At 46.6% G+C, this 21,734-nt stretch overlaps 1 protein-coding gene across 10 annotated transcripts in view; it reads right to left on the bottom strand.

The window, feature by feature from the left end:
* Window positions 1–6,596: 6,596 nt before the first annotated feature.
* The window catches only part of RASAL2 (RAS protein activator like 2), a 354,763-nt gene continuing 339,625 nt past the window's right edge, over window positions 6,597–21,734 (bottom strand). For 7 of the 10 annotated variants that reach the window (XM_045982547.1, XM_045982544.1, XM_045982546.1 and 4 more), the window contains 5 exons: window positions 20,909–21,043; window positions 19,015–19,217; window positions 17,697–17,784; window positions 14,701–14,731; window positions 6,597–12,218 (listed from right to left, as the gene is read on the bottom strand). In XM_045982547.1, the coding sequence (XP_045838503.1) occupies window positions 12,076–12,218; window positions 14,701–14,731; window positions 17,697–17,784; window positions 19,015–19,217; window positions 20,909–21,043 (600 nt within the window). In that variant the 3' untranslated portion in view covers window positions 6,597–12,075. The remainder of the gene's footprint in view (window positions 12,219–14,700; window positions 14,732–17,696; window positions 17,785–19,014; window positions 19,218–20,908; window positions 21,044–21,734) is intronic. The other 3 variants (XM_045982548.1, XM_045982549.1, XM_045982545.1) reach the window with 1 other exon arrangement.

Below are 21,734 nucleotides of genomic sequence, written 5' to 3'. Positions count from 1 at the left end.
GCCCCTGCAGGTGCCTGTTCTCGCCGTTGAGCCGGGCTGGCTGTCCGGTGATCCTCTCTGTCCCAGAGTTGGGGCCCGGGGCCGCTCTGGCCTCCTCTTCGAGCCCCACCCCAGTCCACACGTCCCCGGGGTGGGGGGCCCGTCGCCCAAGGCAGGCCCGCGAGTCGTGGAAGGCCGCAGGCGGCCTCGCGCACCGCTCCCTCCTCCACGCCTCAGTTGCCCCTGGAAGGGCAGCGCTCGGGCTCAGCCCAAGCATTCGGCCTCGTGCCCCCAGTCTCTCCTGGGAGCTCCCCGGGGACCGAAGAGAGTGCCTTGAAGCCTTCGGGCTTCTTGAGCATGGTGCCGTGGAGACAGGTGGGAGCTGGCCAGGGCCTGACACAGGTGTCCGCCCGCGTCACTGTGAATTGGGGACCCCACACTGGCCCGGCCCCAGCGCCTGGCTCCTCCTTGGCAGGTGACGGAGCCCTAGGCTCCGTGTCCAGGCTACAGGCCAGGAGGCTGAGGGCGGGGGCTGTGGCTCCCCTGGCTGCATTCCAGTCCAGTGTCTGGGGGACCCTGTGCCGCCCGAGCCCCTCCTCCGGCTCCTGGCTGGGTCATCATTTAGGGTGCGGGATCTAGGGGAGAAGTCCTCTCTTTTGGCTGTAGGAGTCTGATGGCCAAGGGTTGGACTGTTGACCCTCCTACTTACTCTGTGGCCTGAGGCAAGTTCCCTAACTTCTCAGAACTCCCTTTTTCTCATTTTTAAAGTCGAATAAGAGACCAGCGTCAGGACGTGTCTTTCAGTACCCGGCATCTGGCAGACCTACAGTTACTGGCAGTTGCTACGATCCGGTCCCAACTCACTAGTGAAATGTGTAGGGATTCCTGCCATCTCCTCCCGTGTCCTTACTCAATAGACAGGGCTGGCCTCCTTCTCGTTTTATTAATTATAAATGATTATAAATGATCAGATTATGAATTATTGAGATGGCGGAATCTCACAGGGCGAGGGCTGTTTTATGCCTCTTTGTATCTTTCCCAGGCCTTGAATAGTGATTTACACGCTGGTGGATGATTTAATTCCACAATCACTTTTCAAGGACTGGGTTTGAACAAGACATTGAACTGCAGGTATCAAGATGAGCAGGGCCTGTTTCCTGTTTTTAAGAGTTTAGTCTAATCGGGACTAAGAGCGACAACAGTTCACTAAGTGCTGAGCCCAGAGTGTGACCCGAGGGCCCTTGTTCACTCTGCCTGGAAAGGTGGTGGCCATTGAACCAACAGTTAACGGAGGATTTCAGGCAGCAAACACTGGCACATTCTTCCTGGCGGAGGGAACAGCATAGGCAAAGGCAAGTAGATGTGACAGACAGTGTGTGGTTTGGGGACGAGGAGGAGTCTGATGTGACCAGAGTAGAGGCCACGTATTCGGGAAGGGAGAGGCAGGGGAAGAGGGAGAGAGGGGCAGAGTCTGAAGGACGTGACCCTGCAGTCTGTAGAGGCGTCCGAGGCACACAGCAAGTGAGCGGGAGGCTCAGCGCCGTCGTTCATAGGAGCCCGGCGGGCGTAATGACGTGCGGCAACGCGTGTGTCAGGGCATACAAGGAAAAAGGCACGGTTCAGTGTCCTACATGGAGCACACTCATGACCACACCGAGAGGACAACAACCCATGCAGGCTGGAAGGAAATGTGTAAAAAATTTAACAGTGGTTACAGTGTTTCTTCTGTTCTGTTTTTCTGGATTTTATATATTTATTTCTTTCACTAAAGAAACGGGGAACGTGCTTTGGGTGGGGGAAGAAGGGGGCATTTGGAGAGGAGAGGCAGGAACAGCACGTGTGGGTAAGGGCTATTGCCCCCTGTGGGACATGGGACTGAGGCCGGGGGGTGGGGTAGGCCAGCAGCATGAGGAGGGCTGTGAGGGAATTGGTTTTATCATTGACAAGTGATAGTAATTGAAGAAATACAAATACAAACACATTTTTAAAAACGGCCAGCTTTGTTCACTGACTCACGGAAATACAAACTAAAAGCAAGATGCATTTTTAAAGTAATTTTTTTGAGGGGGAAGGCCCCCAGGAGAGGGAGAGAGACTCTTAAGCAGGTCCCACACCCAGCAAGGAGCCTGACCTGGGGCTCGATCTCAAGACTCTGAGGTCATGACCTGAGCCAAAATCAAGTCGGGTACGTAACTGACAGAGCCACACAGGGCGCCCCTTAAAATAATATTTTTACTTACCAGTTTGGCAAAGATTTAAAGGGGCGATAATGCTGGTGCGAATGCGGGGAAAATCAGCGATCCCAGACCCTGGGTGGGAAAGTTGGGGGGTGCTGGCCTTCTGGCAGCGTGTCGGTTCTGGAATGTGCATACCCTTCCACACAGACAACCTGTTTTGGGGACTTTATGAAGAAACAAGATTACAAGGTGCAAACATACTCCTCTCAGGGGAGAGGAGGTTGCTGAGAGAGGCTGCACTTGGTTTTGGAATACTTTGAGTTTCAAGTGCTACCTCTTTTTTTTTTTTAAGACTTTATTAATTTGAGAGAGAGAGAGAGAGGGACAGAGGAAGAAGACTTCCTACAGAGCAGGGAGCCTGAAGTGGGGCTCGATCCCAGAACCACCTGAGCCGAAGGCAGATGCTTAACTGACTGAGCCACCCACGTGCCCCGCAGTGCTCCCTCTTGATGGAAATGTCGGGGGTCCCTTGCTGCCATGGTAGGGTCTCTGTGAACTGGCAGCAACATAAGGGCCTCAGGCCCCGTGGGGTAGGGCCTACTGAAAGAAAACGTTCGCTACTGGGTAGAACTCTCATCATATTGCCCAAGCCCCCACGCCCTGCGGCAGGGACACCGTGCGGTGGGGAAGGGGCTCCAGGGCTGGGTGCGCCAGCCTATGGGAGTAAGGGTTTGGCGGGGACGGAGCTTCCGCGGACTGGCTGGTTTCTGCAGCAACGGTGTGCAGAGCAGTGGTGGCCCAGGCCTGGCTTGTGGCTCGGGGGATGTCGCCAGTCTCAGCCCTCCCCCCCTCCACCTCTCCCACCCCCCCGCTCCTGGCTGTATTTGCAATGGCTCCTTTATGTTCCCCTCCTGTAGCTGTGGCCACTGCAGGAACCGGCAGCGATCAGCGACAGACAGCCACGGCTGCTCATTCCCAACGTCTGAGCTCATCTAAGCACCCGCCATCTGCGGAAACCACCCGGGCACCCGCCCCAGGTAACTGCCTCTGGTTCTCCGGGTCCCACTCTTCGCAGGGGAGCCAGTAAATCTGGACAGCCACCCCTTAGCACAGGGCACTTGAGACCTTTTTATGACAGATGGCGTGAAACGTTGGGAACAGGAACAAGGCCGAGGAGCCTGGAGTTAGCTCCCTGACTCCTGCCAAAGCCCGGGGAGCAGACTCCCTCACCCAGCTTCTCTTTCTCATCTGCAGCAGCGGGACGGTAACGACCGCCCTGCCCACAGCCCCGGGTGTCGCAAGCCCCGGCTGCGGTAGTACGCAAGAGCACTGTGGACTAGAGAATGCGGCACAAGTAGGCAGTGGCCCCCGCAGGCGGCCGTCGTCCCCGTGATGAGTGCAGAGGCGCCCGGCCCAGGGGCTGAGCGGCTTGAGAGACTCAGAGAACCTACTTAGAGTTTCCTGGGGGTACAGCGGGCCTTTAAAATGTGGGTCTGGGGAGAGGGGAGTATTTCCAGCATGGTGTGGAGCATCTACATAACAGATTTGTTAAAGAGGGAAAATACAGAAGAGACAGAAGATAACGGCTGGCGGGTGGCCAGGAGGTGGCTCTTTCCTGCCAGCCTCGGGCTGAGCTTTCTGCCCGCAGCTTCTTTCTGCTTCCTTTTTGAAACCCGGAATCACCACTTCGCACCCATGCCATCCACTGGGGGCAACCCTGGCTGCTAAGAACTTAGTTTCCAAATGGCGATGGGATGATTCTCCCTGGGCCAGAGAGCACTTTTTTTTTTTTTCCAGGGAAACTCTTTGGAATCCTGAAAGCAGATTTTACCATCCCAGCTCTGACGGACCCTGAAGATCTGAAAGACCAATTTTTGAGGGAGGTGAGACTTCAGACCACTTCTGATTTTGACCAGTCAGATGACTTGATGCAAGGCAATACTGTGGGTCCCAATATACCTAGAGCAAAAGCTTTGGAAAATTAGCTCATTTGTTCCCATTGCCGTCACTCTGGCTCATGGTGCATGAGCCATGCATGGACAGGCTGGTGCATGCGCTGAGATGTTCAGATCTTCTTTACTCTAACATTTTTCCTAAGCTTTTCTTTTTTTTTTTTTTTCCCCCTTTAAAATCAAGACAGCGTTGTCAGGAGGCCCTGACTTGGGGTTTTGGCTTTCTACCTATTAGTTGACCTTGGGCAAATAACTTCATCTTTCTGTATTTCAGTTTCCTCATGAATTAGGGCCAGTAAAACCGAACTCTGTAACAACCACACCAATATGGTTGGTATTATAAGTGGAATATTCCATACAAAATGCTTAAGAAATTGGGATGTAGTAAGTGCTCAATAAACACAAACATTAGCTGTTACTATCAACATTATTAGTTTTCTGAATATACGTTTGTTCCAGGCTCCCTCCACTGCCCTCTGTTCTCTCAAAGGAGTATAAGGTAGGACATTGTGAAGAGGAAAATTGTTTCCAAATATTGCAACCGAAGCCTTAAGCTCATGTTCGAATACGGCTGAAGGGCACGTTTTTCAGTTATACCAGATATTGGCCATAGATGACAGAGCTAGAGAGTTCCTTATAGGTCACCTAACCAAGCAGCTAACAGCAGTTTATTCACAGGCCAAAGGAATAAATAGCACCAGGCAACTCATTCTAAAACCTCGTGAACTCAAGTGTCTGGAAAGAACAGTAGCGTGTTTGTGTGCACACAGGGGTGTGCACGTGCACCGGCCTGCTGGGGACTGGGCAGAAGAACTAGAAAGTTTCCAGTGGATTTTGCTATTGAAAGAACAGATGCGAACGAGGCAGTTCAACACCTGATGATTTTTTTAGTAGAAGTTCAAGTAATAAGACTGCCGTGCTGAGTAGTAGGTTTTCAAAAGTCAAGGACCCTTTTTTGGGGAGGGGGGTGGGGGGACCCAAACCAGAAATCATCTTCCTTCTGTTTTAGGGTAAAGGCAGTGATGGGAAACTTGGGAGTCAAACAGGGAATTCCATCTTTGTCAGGACGTTTCTATTCCCTATTAATGGAGAGAATTTCTACCTCACAGATTTAAAGGATGGAAAAGGTGGGGACAATGTGTGTCTGTGTGTGGAAGGTAGGGTTTATTATTTGTTTTAGCAGCATTTTCAATTCCGAACAGAAGCCAACTTACCCAGTTCCAGGGACAGACACACATGGTGCTCAGGGCTCACTATGGACTAGTGGTTGTTAGCCCCAACTCAAGTTAGAATCCCCCGGGGAAGTGGAAAAAAGAGCTCCACAGGCACGCCCCCTTCTTTTCTGATTTCAAAGTTTTGTAGTGTTTCTGATAAACAGGATTGAGAAGCACTGGTTAAGTCATTTGTTTTAGTCCCCTTTGCCGCCCGGCGTGTGGGGGTGTGTGTGGGGGTGTGTGGTGGCGGTGGTCATAGTGTCCTGACCAAACAGATTTATGTGCTTTCCCATCAGGGGAGGTGCTGAGGACAAAAAAGGCAGGCAGCTGGAGGGGGGCTGGGAAAAGAAAGGGCACCACAGGACATAAAGGGTAGTAGCAGTGGGCCATTTAGGCCGGGAGGTCACAAGATAGCAATGGCAGTTTCTCTTGTTTTGATGTTTCAGATCCAAGAAGTCTTAAAGCTTACATTAGGTCATGAGCAATTCAGACTGAAATGGGTTGGCTTCGAAGTAAACAAAGACTAGCCCACGTCGTGGGACCTGGAGTCTCTTCTTGCATAATCTTCTCTGGATTTTGAGGGCAAAATTTTCATTCCCAGTAGGTCAGACAGTACATTTGTCCCAGTCTTTTAGAAATAACTCCAGCTATATGGAGAGGCTAACTGGTAGAATTTCAGAACCACGTCTCACACACAAGACTACCTAGAAGAAAAAACCAAAACTGGTCTCCCTGGATTTTATAGGATGAAATAGGGAAGCAGAAGCAGACGGAAGCATTTGGGGACAGTAACCTGGAGAATGACAAGCAAACAAGAACAAAAAACCCCAATGAAGCGACAAAAATCCTGAAACAAACCCCATCAATCTACCTGGGGAATTGGAAGGGGACAACAGTGGGCCGGGAAGCGACGTGAGGCCACACTGGCAAAGGACATGGAGGACACTTTCCTTCCGAGCCACGAGCTACTGAAGAGATGTTAAGTTCTCCAGAACGAGGAGCTCTCTGCGGGCCTCATCACAATACAACATATTAATGCAAGCTATTTGTCCTAGTATGTGTAAATATTTACTTGTCAATTGGGAAATTCTGTGACACATTGTTCTTAATGTTAAACTATAACTTAAGAAAAAAAAAATTACATGACCTCAGAAGAATGTTCCTGCATACATTTCCTTTCTGGTTTTTCTCCAAGTGTTCTACTCACCCAGATACGGGCTAGAAGTAAGGTGGTAATGATGTGAAATACAGTAGCAACTTTAGTCTGAAATGTTTAAAGTTAAAGTTTATTTGTATTCTTTGTAGGAATATCAATAAAAGACCTCAAACGTATCTATATCTGTACATGTACAAGAACCATCAAAAATTATTCACAGAACAAAAATAAATCTTCTTTAGAACAAACCCAGGTAATGAAATGTAGATATGGATCTCATGTATGGAACAATCTAAGTGCTACCAGCACAAAAATATGGCTTTAAAAATAAAATAAAATCTTGGGTTTTGTTTTTCTAAGGTCTATTTCTCTTTCTTGAAATAAAAAATAAATTATTTAGAGTTATCATTGTAAAATAGTCATGTGCATTAACACATTCTTATTAAGGCCCTGGAGATGAAAAACAGAATCAAATTTAGAAGGTGAATTCCTCACAGGTGTGACTCGGGTTAGTGTGCTGCTGTCTGCTTGGGTTAATCCTAATGTCACTAGGAAATATCTAAGCACCAGTCAAAATTTAACCTTTACTATTTATTTCCACTTTTCTGCAGGATAGTGGTCATTGAGTCAATTAATATTTTAACCTTTTGGCGAACTGGGAACTGAAATTTCTCCCTTGGGAGTTTAGAAATGACATAAACACGATTTTTATACATGAACATTTGAAACCCTCCCACAGATGTTGGAGGCCCCTAAAACATTGTTTCCGTGGAAATCTTTCTACAAATACAGATAAATCTGGTTTTAGGTCCCAAATGAAAACATTTCCTAGTAGAACATGAGGGCATTTGAATGAAAAAGAAAGCAGTAGGAAATGTGAATGCAGGCTGAGACAGGGGTAGAACAACCCCTTTGCTTTCCCGGGGTGGCTCGCTGTCTTGGCCACGTCCTGCGGGCTTGGTTTCTCAAACACCTGAGGATCAACTGACCAGGAACCAAAGCTCCTTCTTTCTGGAACCTGCTCTCAGATCAGTGATACTCAGCTTTCTTTCTATGACCCACATGGTATCAGTAACGATAGCTAGGATTCTTGAGACAATGTCAGACCAAATTAATTTCAAGTCACTTTAACATATATACATATAACACATATGGTACATTTTAAAGAGGAATGAACCACAGTCATAACATCTAACAAATAAGAGCACAAAACCTAAAAAGCTCAGGAAAGTCTGGGAATTGCTGTTCTATAAGACGGACTAACATTCAGAAAAAGGAAGCCCTAGGAATTGTGTGTTTTGTGTGGCTGTGCATGTTGCCTTTCCACTTATCTGTGTATTTTAAGATCAGGCAAAGGATATATAAATCCTGCTTCCTTGAACCTTTGGGCTACTGAGAAGGCTGCCGTCCATCAGTCCCCTTTTGGATCATGGATCTTCCTCAGGTTCTTTCACTCCTCATAAAATATTTATTCCGTCTCATGCAAATTTCATCAATTTTATCCTTTCTAAACTCAAGAGAATTCATAACTAGGTCATGAAAACAAGAGAATGCTTCTAGAACTAGTAATAATCACTTGAACATGGAAAGAGATTCTATTTAAAAATTCAACACCCCAACATATCTTGCCTTTAATAGACGAGTAAAATAGGTCTTCCAGTTGACACATTGATAAAAACAAAGTATCCCAAATTCTTGGCCCTCGGTAATGGGTGGGAAGGCAACTATTGATTGCTGGGGCAAGCAGGTGATTTCACACGTGACTTGAGAAGGGGAAGGGGAATGGGGAAGGCCCTTTTGGTTCCACAATCTGTAGGAGAAGGTGGCCCCTGTGGGTACAGCTGACAGTAAACTGAGGCTGTGGCCCAGCGATAAGTCTAGCTAGTCTGGTGACCAGCCTCGGCCCCAGGTCACGTGGGACTTAGGTAATCCTGAAGGAGGTTCCTTCCAAGTTCAGCTTTCTCAGGAACTCGGAACTGGAGCTAACCAGCACGCAATCCAGGTGCAAGGCAAAGCCAATACGAATGCAAACTCACTCCATGGTCACAGTCTTGCCCTGGGACTTCCGATAAGAACCTGCTCCGCACCTGGGGCACCTCTGAGGAGAGTGTGAGAGGCAGGGGCCGAAAGAACCACAGCTCCGTGAACAAAGGCTGAGGTCGACCAAGATCTGGAAAACTTTAAGTCCAGCAAATTCTCAAGGTCATACAGTAGTCAGAGACAGAAACTCCTGCTCTTTCACTGTCCAACACCATCACAGAGACAGGTGGCAGCAGACCAGAGAGAGTGACTTGTGACCAACTCGATACCCAGTGAAGACAAGAAACAGCGATGAAAGCATGATGAGCTCACTTTACCACATTCTCCTCATGAATGGGCTGCCCTGGACTCCGATGGCACCTCGGTGAGAGCGCCTGGGGCATGGTGGGCGCTCAGGGGTCTGTTCTAGTCACCTAGATGTCAACTGTGTCCCGGCTTATGTTGCATAGACTCAGGGAACATCAGGACCTGGTGGAAACGTCACTCTGCTGCTCCGGCCCAGAAAGCCTATTGCTCCAGTGATATAAAAAGGGAGTACAGAAAGGGCTTTCCTGAACTCCTAAATCCTACCCACTGTCCTTGTCAGCAGCCAAGTTTGGCGGTCAGCTTAGACAAGCATTTCTCAAACACTTTGCCTGAACCCCGGATGCTCCTGGACTGCGGTCCAGGCTGCAGCCCGCATCGTGATGCGTGCCTGGAGGAGGAGCATGGCCACGACCATCTCAACCCGTCCGCCTCTCCTCAACCATGCCCTCCTCCCCGCAGAACATCCGGAAGTAGTTCTTTGGGCTGAGGAAAAGCCAAATTAAGCAATAACTCCATAAAAACTGTCAGCTCTTTGCTGCGGTCTTCCAGACTTAAAAATCTTTCAGAGTAAGTTCTACAGATGGCAGCTTCTCTCAAGAAATTCTCAGAACAATGTTTGGATAGGAACAGGCTCAAAGGATAATCTAAAACGTAACATCTGGCAACAGATCTGAACTTCTAGCTGACTTCTAATTTGATTTTTTTTTTTTTTTACTTGTTTACTCTCTACTCTTTTCATGCAAGACAACCTGGTGAGAGAGGGCTGCATCTGAGGGGCCCCCAGAATGCCAACAAGATCCAGGCAGCCATCCAGCCGTCCCAAGCACATTTGGTTTTTTGTGTCTCCCCCAACCCCCAATACAGGTAAGCTTATCTGCCTTCTGTAATCCATAACCAACACTTCAGGCTTCCAAAGCTCAATGCATGACATCACCCAAGTTACAGACTTAAGGCCAACCGAGACTGATACCTCGTTTACCAGGCTTTCTGCGACACAATGGAAGGCTTTACAGAGAGCGGATTAAACGTGACTGGAGCGGAGAATAGCTTTAAATGAGGACACCTGTGTTCATACCCCCCAGCCAACACAGGGCACACCTTCAGGATCAGTAAGATGGGTTTCCTATCAAAGGAAGGGGTTTTGACCACAGTGCACCCTAAACTTTGACGGAGGAGTTAAGAATTTGTAAAACAACTACCAGGGGGTCGAGAAATTAACCAAGTGCCAAAATGCGAGGACACGGAAACTGTAGATCAGATAAGCTGGATGAGCAGCCTGATTTACAGCTCTGACCGGCAGAAACGAGATTAGGAAGGGAAATGTTTTAAAAGGTTGTGGGTTGGGGGCCTTTGGGAAGTTGCTGAGATGCCAGGTCCAACACAGAGATCCACCTGGGAGAGGGCAGGGCTCAGGAGGTCCGAGCACGAACCCGGGGCACCGTGAGAAATGTCTTACGTAGAAACACTCACTCTGTGCATAGGGCTCCCTTGGGTCTTTGATTTTGTTTTCCCCCCTCTCCCCTTTTCTTTTCCTTTTTTTAAAAATTTCCTTAAAGTTTATAATTTAAAATAAACATCCTTAACTTATTTGAGATACATTGTTGCTTTTTCAGGATAAAGAACTGCTTAGATCTTGCTTAAAGAGATTCAAAACCCTTTTAACATTATATCTGACAGCAGAGAAGGCATGAACTTGTCCTATCTGTGCAGTTATATGTACATATGTGTGAGTATATATGTATATATATTTGTATATATAATGTCTGTTTTAACATAACATTCCATACTTCTGATAATCAAGTTTGCATTCAAGATGACACTTCACACCTCTGGAAAAAAGGAAGTAAACTAGCTTCCATGACTGTTTCTGTCCTACAATAAAGCCAAGGATGACAGTTGGTGAAACAGAGTCATTATTGCCAAATCTACAAAGAGCATGGGAGTAACAACTGAAACGCATGGTCCTTGCACTTTTAGTTTTCTTTGTATGCGGAATCATGACTTTTAAGAGAGCCATACTTTGGATCCGGATTTCCTTTCCAAATTTTAGTAAGGGAATTAGAAGAAGCCATTCAAAGCTAAAGATTGAGATAAAATTACCCTGCCCAGAGATTTGCTAGTACAATGGATAAAATCTTTATCCCAAACAAAAATTGTAAGTTATAAATAGAAAAGTTTTTGTTTTTTTTTTAAATAGGAAATATTCAGAGATTCCTGCTATGGTAGGGTTAGCCCTTTTCTGTGTGGAAGAAAGGGTGTTTATTTTGGATGGCTTATGGACAGCATATTTGAACAACCTCTCCAGGGGAGAGTGAACCCTGTTGGTGAAGACTGCTCCCACTGTGGGGGAGGAAAGGGCAGTGGGTGTGTGAAGATGAAGATGGTATGCAGAGACACAAATATTTATAGTTCTGTAAACTCTAAAGAGGAAAAAGAACACCCTTTATTACAACTGGGGTTAAAAAAAGCCCCCTACCTAAAATGGAAAATTCCCATCTGCTGTAGACAGAAGGAAATAGACATTAACAGGAGTTCGATGGAAACCACTCCTAAAGTCCAGTTTTGATGCAACAGCTCTTATCTGTGTCTTCTGGAACAGTGTATCCCCAGATCGGATTAGCTGTCCATCCAGAACCAGTCTTGGTTGATCAGTGGGATCAATTGTTTTGGTTGGTTCTTGGTATTTGTGTGTTCTCCTACAGGATAAGGGGGCCAGAGTGGGGTTTTAGACTGGCAGATGAATCCCTGAAAAATTCATTCTGACGATGTCCTATTGCACTCCACGTGCTTCTATCCGACAGACACTTGGTCTCTACCTACCGAGCCCGCGGGCTCATCGCTAGCTCACACCTCGTTCCTACTTTTTCCTCCTCTAACAACCGCAGTGCTTTCAACAAGAGGAAAACAATAATAAAAATAGTAATAATTAAAAAGGTATTCTACATTATTCACTTCCTTTTGGTATATTACAGTGGTATTTTCTGTACATGGCCCAGAACTAAGTTCCCTATGTACATAGAGACATGGGGGAAAAGCATCGACCTTGGAAGTCTCAGCCTTATGCCCTGAAAGACAAGGTTCCTCTCTTCATCCGAGAGTGTCTCGCCACTCTACTGTTCGGAAGTAGCAACATTCTGTAAACCTGGGGGGTCGGGGAGAGGGCTGGGGCCAGGAGAGCGGGGGCTTTTCCTTCTGTCTCCTCCCACAGTCTGTGTGTTCACCAAGTCCGTCAGCAGCTGCTGTTTTTGAATTCACCATTCTCCGTGATGGAAAGCTTGGTGGGGTTGGTGGGGGAGAGGCCATTGCGGACCTGCATGCCGTAGCGCTCCTTCACCTGTGTCAGTGCGCTCATCAGTCGGGTGTTGGCCGAATCCAGCGACACGATCCGCTTTTCCTGCAACACACCAATCGGGGCTTTACTCGGGCCACGTGCAGGAAACCCCACGGTAATGCTCTGCTGAAGGACTGTTCTAGTGCTTTCTACCAAACAGCAGTGTACACATGATGCTTCCCAGACAAATGGAACGTCTCTGCCTCTTTCTGCACCCTACTCAGGTTCGGCTTCCCTGAGCCCAATGGGTCTGTGTTTCTTTTCTCTCTCTTTTTTCCTTGCAGCACAGCAGGACTGGTTATTGATAACCCCTTGGGACATGAGGATGATGTGAACGAGACACCAGGTATTACTTCTGGGCAACAGGGGTGTCAAGCTGCCTTATGGGATTAAGTGCTTTGGGTCAAAATTAAAACATAGACATTAGGTGGCAAAGAAAGAAGCACCAGAGGTTTCATTTCACAGAGGAGAAGTGCATGTGCTCTATGGGTTCTTGGCCCCTCGAGAGGGCCCATCAGTCACATTTGAAGAGAATTCACACTGTGCTCAAAATTACAACAATACATGGTGGCAGTTTCTAGTCACCAACAAAGTGAGGATGCAACAGCAAGAGGGGAAAAGCAGCCAGAAGCTCAGACCAAGGGGTCATTTGAATATGGGAAGGGAGATGTGGCCGAAGGGGGGCGCCATGAACATAACACATGGAAACAAACAGAGAACACAAGCTCCTCGACTCATTCCAGCTCAGAGTTACTCCAGGAAAGCTACCCAATAAGGAGATTGCTTTCATTTTACTTTTGAGTCTCTGGGGGGAAAAATGCTTTAGGACCAATTTTTGGAACCAAATATTGTTGAATACACATGCATGGAAAAAAAAAAAAAAAACCCAAGAGGAAAAAGTGCCACCCCCCCCCCGAACCAAAATATGGCAATCTAAAGGAAAGTAGGCTCATCTAAGAAAAAAAATCATCCCATCAAAATATTATCAATTCACAAAGATTAGGAGAGAAACCCTAATCTTAGTTTCAGCAGGTAGGGAGATCATTCCAGAACTTTTCCAACATAAAGTTGTCACTGTTCAGAAAAGAGGCTTATGCTGAGAAGGGTCCATGAAATTAACAAGAAAACCGTGAGGAACAACCCCCAAAGCCAAAAGGAGCTTTCCTCCCCTGGAGTGTCTGACTTTACCCCAGGAAAAGTGTGGTGAGGTGGGTCACGGCAAAGTGCGGAGAGAACAGGAAGGGCTAAGAGCTGGACGCTGCCGCTTGCTAGCGGGCAGCAGCTCCCCAGGGCCATGTCGGGGTGCTTCCAGCATGGAGCTGCCAGGAGGGAGCACCACTGCCCTCCACTGCCCTGGGGAATGCTGGAGGCAAAAGCATATGGACAACAGCATCAAGTAATGCTCCCCTTTAATCTCCTACTCTGGGGGTGGGGCAGGGCAGCTGGGCTAGGGGTTTCAAAAGGATGAAAAAAAACCCCATTCCTAGCATTAAAAAAATGTCCTCCTTTTCTCTGAAGGAGGTCTTCAGTAGTAAGATACATAAAGTCAGCATTCTTAGGTAAGCATGCATCTAGTATAAGATGCTTTTTATTTTGGGAGGGTAGCTCATGTTAGGGGTATGCAAAACTCAATGAAAGAAAGATCTGTGAGGCTTAAAAAATGTAATTCAAAAAAATCATAGCTAATGGAGTTTATTGGGATAACAAGTCTAGATCTTTAAAAAGCAAGTAGGTAAGGACTGGCCAGTGGTTACCAGGAAACAAGAAGTAGGGGGCCAAATACAACATTTCCCCCTCTGGTTAAGAATGGCCTCTGGGGGCGCCTGGGTGGCTCAGTGGGTTAAGCCTCTGCTTTCGGCTCAGGTCATGATCTCGGGGTTCTGGGATAGAGCCTGCATCGGGCTCTCTGCTCAGCAGGGGGCCTGCTTCCCCCTCCTCTTCTGCCTGCTTCCCTGTCTACTTGTGATCTCTCTTTCTCTGTCAAATAAATAAATAAAATCTTAAAAAAAAAAAACCCTGGTAATATCCTGAAATGATTTAAAAAGAAATTTCAGGATTAGGATAAATTATAAGGCCCCAATACAAAGGAAAGTAGGATTCTTCAGGTTTACCCCCCCCCCCCAAAATTTTTAAGGCATTCATAAAAAAATCATTTGATTCTTAAAGGGTCAAAAAAAGAGGCGAAGAATGATTGCAATTATTTATTTCCTATGAGAGTTCCAGGAAGCCAAATAACCCCCTGGCTGAACAGCCAGAAGTTTCCAAGTGGACAAATCCCCTTTTGTAATTCCCCCCACTGCCAACGTCTCAAAATAAAACAAAAAGTGAAAGAAAGATAATCAAACAGGGACTTTTGAAAGTCAAGTTCAGTTGGCAGAAGATGCTCTGACATTCTGATTCTGTCTGGGTTGGAAGGCAAAGCAATCCACGCCTGACAGGAAGGATTTCCAGTGTGGGGAGTGCAGGAGCTGGAATGTGTAGGAGGCCAGTGTCCTGGGCCAGGGCTGGGAACTGCTCAGCTAGAGAACGGACCGGGTTTACTTGCCTGTTTGAATAATCTCATCTCCATTTATGACCTGTAATTTAACACAGCGGAGATGTCACTTGCAACAGTAACTAGGCAGCTGCTTGCTTCTCAGAGGAGGAAGCCCTTCTCTGTTCTCCATCTGAGTCACATGGAGGGATCCTGGGGGGTGAAAGTGGCACAGTCCCTGGTCTGATGCTTCAGAAATGGTCCCCTTAGTTCCATCACCAGGATCCCCGTGGTCTATAAGGTCTAAGACAGCTGGTTCTGTCCTGGCCAGAGGAACGCTCACCTCCCTGCAGGGCCAGTTAGAAGGCGGCTGGCCCAGGCCAGGCCAGGCGTCACGGCATAAACTCCAGGAGAAGGACAGGCTGGCCTCAGCAACAAGCCTTGCCCAGAGGGGAGCAGGGCTGCTGATGCAGATGAAAATCAGTTCACTGGGAACCAGGTCTTTAGTGCTTTGGGAAATGCTGGGCTCAGCTCGAATATAAGGAAAGCAACCATATTCACTTCAGAAATATTTTCCACTACCAGTGGCACCAAGGAAGATGGCAGGGACCTAAAAGTATGGGCTACCTCACTGGGAAGGCTTCACCCGGAACACGTGTGCGTTCTAGTAAATGATGCCGAAGGGCGCTCTGCTCCATCAGACACTCGTGATGTAAGATTTATCCCGACAGAGAAGAGGGTCTGATAGAGAAGGCTGTTCATTACAAAAGTTGCCCAAAGATGTTCGAAGTCTTTTGCTATAATAAGACTTTGATGTATCAGTAAGACAACAGCTAGAATTGGAGGTTATTGTTTTTTTTTAAATTTGTTTTAGTGTTTATGATCTGTGCTATATACGGGACACTGTTTTTCAAAATGTGGGCCAGTGAATTCTCCAAGTATTCTTCAGGGATCCATGGTGGGCTTACTGTACAGCAATGCCTGTGTCTAACAAAGTGATTTACTATATTTAGCCAGCCCCAGTGTGCTTTTATCCAAGAGCTAAAAGTGGTCCTTGCTGGTGGTGCTCAGTACGAGCAGTTGGGATGTGATCTACGGAAGGTCCCATTGGTTTGACCAAAATCGTCCATGTAATCAAAGCATTTGAAAACCACTGCCTTGAGGTACGGAACCAAAATATCTAGTTTAGCCAGACCACAAATGGACGCTGACTGATGCTCTGAGGATCACAGTTCACCCGTCCCTGAATAACAACGCCCTCCTGGTTTACTGAGAGAAAGTCCTTACTTTCCAGAGCTTTTGAGGCCTGATCGATCCTACTCCCTTCTTGTGTTCACTGTCCACGCCTGAATCCTGTTTCACACCCAGTCATCTTGCCCCCGATGTCAAGACAGGAGACAGGGGACGGGAGTGGGTAGAAATCGTCAGAAGCTCATGAGGATGTGCTGACAGGCAACCGGAAAAGGGAAATGCTCTGTGCACAGAGCCATGACTGTGACACACCCAAGCTTCCTCTGCTTAAGACTGGCATAGTTTTCGACCAGCTGGAATTATGAAAATGGTCTGTTTTATCTCATCAGAACCAAAATCTCTCCTGGTGTGATTATCAATAGGACTCTCCTTGCATTATTTTGTGACACTGAAAATCCATAAGTGAAAACTTACTAACATTGGTTTTTCTGACTTAACTGCTTTCTGTATCCAGGTTGTTTCTCTGAAGGCTCTGGGATGAATTTTTATAGTATGTATGACAGGATGGCCTTATTTCCACCAACCCTCCCTCACTCACCTTGGGGACACCCAGAAAGGTTTAAAAAAGGACCAAGTCAGATAATTACAGCAAACCTTTCTTCTGATTCTCATGAGGTCCAAATATCCAGAAACAACAGAGTCCCAAGTATTCTAGGAGCTACGCTAATGAGAGCATCACAGCTCACACTGGCCTACAGGCTCGGGGTGTCTGTGGAACATGGGATCCAGGAAGCCTCCTTCCATGGCTCTGCCTTCAGCTTCCCTCCCAACTCCTTTGAAAGAGAAATCCCACCCCCCATTAAACCCTGTCAGGAAACCAGACCGCAGGTGTTAAGTGCATGCTTAATAGTCCCGGGGGCTCCGACATGGATGGTCCCCTATGCAGAGAAGAGAGTAGAACATAAAGTCCTTGCTCCCATTGTTATTCCATAGCGTGGGGATATGATAAGGTCTTGAGGGTGACACATGCAAACCCATGTGGGTTGCCTGTCTCCAGGAAGGGGATATATTCGGAGGCTAGCGTAGCCACTATCAAAACCGCACCTGCCTTTCATTCTTTGTTTCACTCTAAGCAATACAACCATATCTAGCAATGATAAAATGAAACCAAATCAGCAATGTTTCCTGCCTCCTGGATTTGGCTCGCATCACTGATGAGCCCTGTGAGGTGTTCTTGGCAGTCGTTGCGCCATTAGTGCTGTGGGTATAAGCTAGAGTGAGCAGAGGCCCAGGTTCTGATTGCATCAAGACTAAGAGGCTCTCTAAGCGCAGCGCCGACAAAGGAGGGCAGCCAAGCAAGTCCCAAGCATCACTGCCAAACCCTGCACCAGAAGAACCGCAAGGAAAGGTACCTGCCACAGCCCTGTCTTTCCCCTCCAGTTCCACTCGTATGTGGGGCTCGAGGTTGATGGCACAGTGGACGTGACTAACAAGACCGTGAACATCACAGCCAAGCGATGGTCAGTGGAGGTCACAAGCCAGACACATGCGGTGTGCTTTTCACAGTCACCCCCTTAGAGAATGCCCACCTTTCCATGAGGAAAGGAAACCCCATCATGCAGTAGGTTAAGATTTGTCAAGCAACTGCCCTAAGCACGCTAATACTTTGCTGGGTTAACAGACTTGTCACCAGTCAAAGAAAGGAAAAGTAATGCAGGTTACATAGAAACTCTTTTAATCTTCAAAAGGTAATGCTGAGAACTTTCCAATGACCCATTTTTGCAGTATATGCCTTGGCATTTCCAAAGGGCTGGAAGTCGGGAAATTTAACAGTCATTACAAACGAGTGCTTCCTACTAGATTCAAGGCCTGCTCACCTGTGCATCAATTATTTTTTGCTTTGCATCAATAACTGCTTGCATCTCAGCGTGATCCTTCTTCAGTTCCTCTTCCACAGCCATCAGCCTAGAACGTGGCAGCAAGGAGACATCGAGAACGTCAAAGAGAGCCAGCTGACATAGGGGACAAGACACCCAAACTCAGCAGAGTTCAGATTTCCACTCCTCTCCGATGAGAGGTCGGTAATCATGCTTACTTTCTTCTCTCCCACCTCGAAAGGAGACATCCAAATCTGACCTCTCGGCCAGTGACCAGATCCCACGCATTCTCATCTCCTCTGGGACAGGGTGCCCCAAATCATTTCCTCCCTCTCCTGTCAGATCCTTCCCCCGTCCCGGCAGAGCTTATTTCATCACAAACTATCAAACCAACCAGAAGCAAACAAACAACCCCTTCTTACTCTCAAGTTCCCTGGTGACACGCTGTCCCTTCTCTCCTTGCACAGCTAAGTTTCTCAGAGTGTGCTACGCTTAGTCGGCCTACTTTGTCTCTCAGGCGCCACCTGCATCTTAACCCATGGACTTTCGACTCCATGAAACAGCTCAAAGACTGCTAATTCCCTCTATATTTCTGAAACAACAAACCTCTTCTGTCTTCATTTTGCTTGACCCCTCGGTAGCATTTGAAAAGAGGGAAGCACAGTGGTTATAAGCCTGGGCTCTGGAGCCTGACTTCCTGGCGTCAAGTCCTGGCTGCCCCACTCAGTGACCTCAGGCAGGTGACTCCATGGATTTGGAGCCCGTTTCTTTATTTGTAAAATGAGAACAATGCCTGCCTCAGAGGTTGGCATTAAACGCATCTTCATTAACAGATCAAACCAATTACTATTTGTAAAGGGTACTTAACAAAGTGCCTGGCCCATGGTGGGTGCTGTTTTAGTGTCTGGAACAACTGAGCCCTCCAGTAGACTCTCTGGACATCTTGGCACTCTCTGTCTCTCAGTTCTCTGGTCCTAAAGATCTCCAGTGATGCTGCCCTTCCACGTCTCTAGACTCACAAAGACCTAAGTGACCCCTGGATGTTAAATACCAAGACCTTGCAAGTGAGTTGCTATGTTTCCATTTTTTCTAATTATTATGATGGAAGACTACTTGGGTCTTCAAGAGAAGGCTGGGAAGTCTCATATTTAGAAAATGTTAAGGGATACGGTGCTGCATCACATCCATAGGGAGTCCCACAGAGCATATGCAGAACTGCAGCAGCGTTGGCTGCCGCGACTTCCGGATTCTCCGGCTCATCCTCCGATCTCCTTGTGCCCCGAACTGGCCCACACCCCCCACCGGCGGGCGGTCTGACCTGCTGATGATGCTCTTCATCTGGCTGTCCTTCTCCTCCTGCTGCCTGCGCAGGCGCTCCTCGCTGTCCTCCAGCCTGGCCTTGTACTCCAGCAGCAGCTTCTGCATCTGCTGCTCCTGTACCAGCAAGCGGCGTTCATACTCCTCCAGCCGCCGGCTGGACACTCGCAGGCGCTCCTTCAGCTTCGTAATTTCCTGCTCGTACTAGAGCAGAAGACAGGCATCAAAAACAAGGAGTGGGGGGGGACTGGAGTTACGGTGGTTTTCGAAATCGAGGTGGTTGGATGCTGTCTGAGCTGCCATTCCATGTGTCACTAATATTCTTAAAAATGACCAGAAACCATAAATGGTAAAGGAGTTCTGTCCTCCCTTCCCCTAAAATCACATTTTAAATCTGAACTTGGCATTTTCAATCTATATATTTATGTATCTCTTTCCAAATTAACTACCAGTTGCTACAAACTACATCCAATCTGTACCAAATGTGGGCAGAGGAAAAAAAAGATCAAGTACTCAGAAGCCTGTCAAATCACTTAAAGTAAGCCAAAAGCCAGTTGTCTACCAGGGAAAAGATCTCTGTGTATCACCTGTACTGGAGGACCTCTGACACATCCTGGCTCATCAGACTCTCATTCCTCCATTCTACTAGAATCAGCCCTTTAGAGAACAAGCAACACTTCTATAATGTTACACTACTAAATCAACAGATAGAATCTGATGGCAAAGTAAGCTATTGCTGCGTTCTCCCCAACTATATAAGTGTAAAATATTCAGGTCACAAGCACTCAGCAAAAGTACATATTCTCCAGGGCTCATGAATACCGCCTCTTGGCTCCTTTCATGATGTGGTTCATCGGCTCAATTTGGTCCTGTTGGCTGGAACACATATGTCTGTTTTCTCACTAAAGCTTTATATAAATATATATATAAACTAAAGCTTTATATAGTAAATCCTCACTAAAGCTTTCTATAGTCCCGGTCCTTTCTTGTACTGACAGTGCAGTAGCTGGGGTGTGAGTATATTGCAATGTCACATTTCTAGGTGAGGTGAGAAGCAAAAGCTTTCTTGTATATGGTCTATTTAAATTAATGGGTAATTCATGATAAATCTGTACAGTGCTTTGTAAAATGCAAACTATTTTCAAAGAATATCCAATTTAATTGACAATCAGGCAGTTAGCTTCTGCTTACCCAACATTATGATCCTAAACTACATTCTCTATCCAGAAGATCAAAGATGACGATTTTCATGACCATTGAAAAAGGCAGACCGCATCAGTAAGCATATTTTAGGATCATGCTGATAAGTAAGCAGGACCCGTTGTGTGGTTGTTAATTAAATGAGAAAATGCCATACATGATGTCAAGCCTCTTATTTGATAATCCTTTTTCTCCATGTCAAGTTTTCTTTAAAGCAAAACAGGCATATATAATATCTGTTTAAAGGTCAACATAGAGCTAGAAGTTCTTTATCCAGTGAAGGGAAAGAGGCCAAAAAAAAAAAAAAAAAAAAAAAAAAGAAAAAATCATTAAACAAGATCTGGAAAGGAAGTCTAGTCCAAGGATAATTCTGGCCTTGGTCATAAGACTAACCACAAGTTTATAGAAACACTAAATACTCCTTCTCAATAGAAATGAATAGCAGAATGTCTCCAACTCAAGGTAACCTACATGAAAAGAAAATTAATCCTCCCACCCCAGCCTGACAGGCATTTTCTGCGTATTTTCACACAGAGACACTACTGACTTGTTATATGCAGATGTGTATGTGCTGGATAACATAAGAGATGGAGCTGAAACTGGGGAGGGAAAGAGATCATGCTGTTGGCTAGACAACCCTTCTGGTGGCCTGTCACTGCGGGGGCAGGAAGCTAACAAAGGCAGGCTAGTTCTACCTTCTCAGCATGCTTGGATTCATCTTGATTTTGCTCAGTGTCTTCCACATCCTCTTCATACTGCCCATTGTTCAGCACCCAGGCTGCTGTCCTCTCTACTGGAGACATTGTGGCAGAGTCCACAGGAGACTGTACCTACATCAGAAACACATATTAGCATCTCCCCAAACAGCTCACTAGCTCGGTTTCACAAACGGAGCTATTCTTGGAGGACAAAACTGCGATCTAATAAATATTCTCAGTTCTAAGCAATATTTTATTAAAGACAGGGCTGAGGGTGAGGAATGAGAATATCTCCTTGTATAAGAACACACTATTCTGAAGATAATTGCCTACGCACTACTTCCAGGAAAAGAAAGCCAAGGCCTTAAAATCATTCATTAGTCCAATGGTCCAATTACCAATGAAATTTCAATGATAGTAAGAATGGGAGAAAAGGCCTGACTTGATGGCTGACTGCTCAGCTGAGGAAATGGCTGTGTAACCCAGGGATGATCGGGAACCAACAAACTGATTAATGCTAAACAAACTCACAAGATACCCATTTATTTATCAGAAAGCCAAGTCCATAACTTTCACATTAATCATTTAGACAAAGAGAAAAATAAGTGATATTGCTCATTTTTACAGAGTGCTGACTTCTTGATGGATGAAGACGGCTCAGAAGTCTGTATCTTAGACCACACAGTTTCTTGATGAATATAGGATCAAAACAATAGATATTGGATTAGTTTAAGGGATATTTCCATCCAGTTAGGATAGCCAGATAAATTGTCCTTTTCCAATACTGACATACAGAGTGATAAAAATTCTGGCCTTAGGTAGC

The sequence above is a fragment of the Meles meles genome, chromosome 17 (genome assembly GCF_922984935.1).
Source record: "Meles meles chromosome 17, mMelMel3.1 paternal haplotype, whole genome shotgun sequence".
Lineage (NCBI taxonomy): Eukaryota > Metazoa > Chordata > Mammalia > Carnivora > Mustelidae > Meles > Meles meles.
This window is presented reverse-complemented; position numbering and strand designations above follow the sequence as displayed.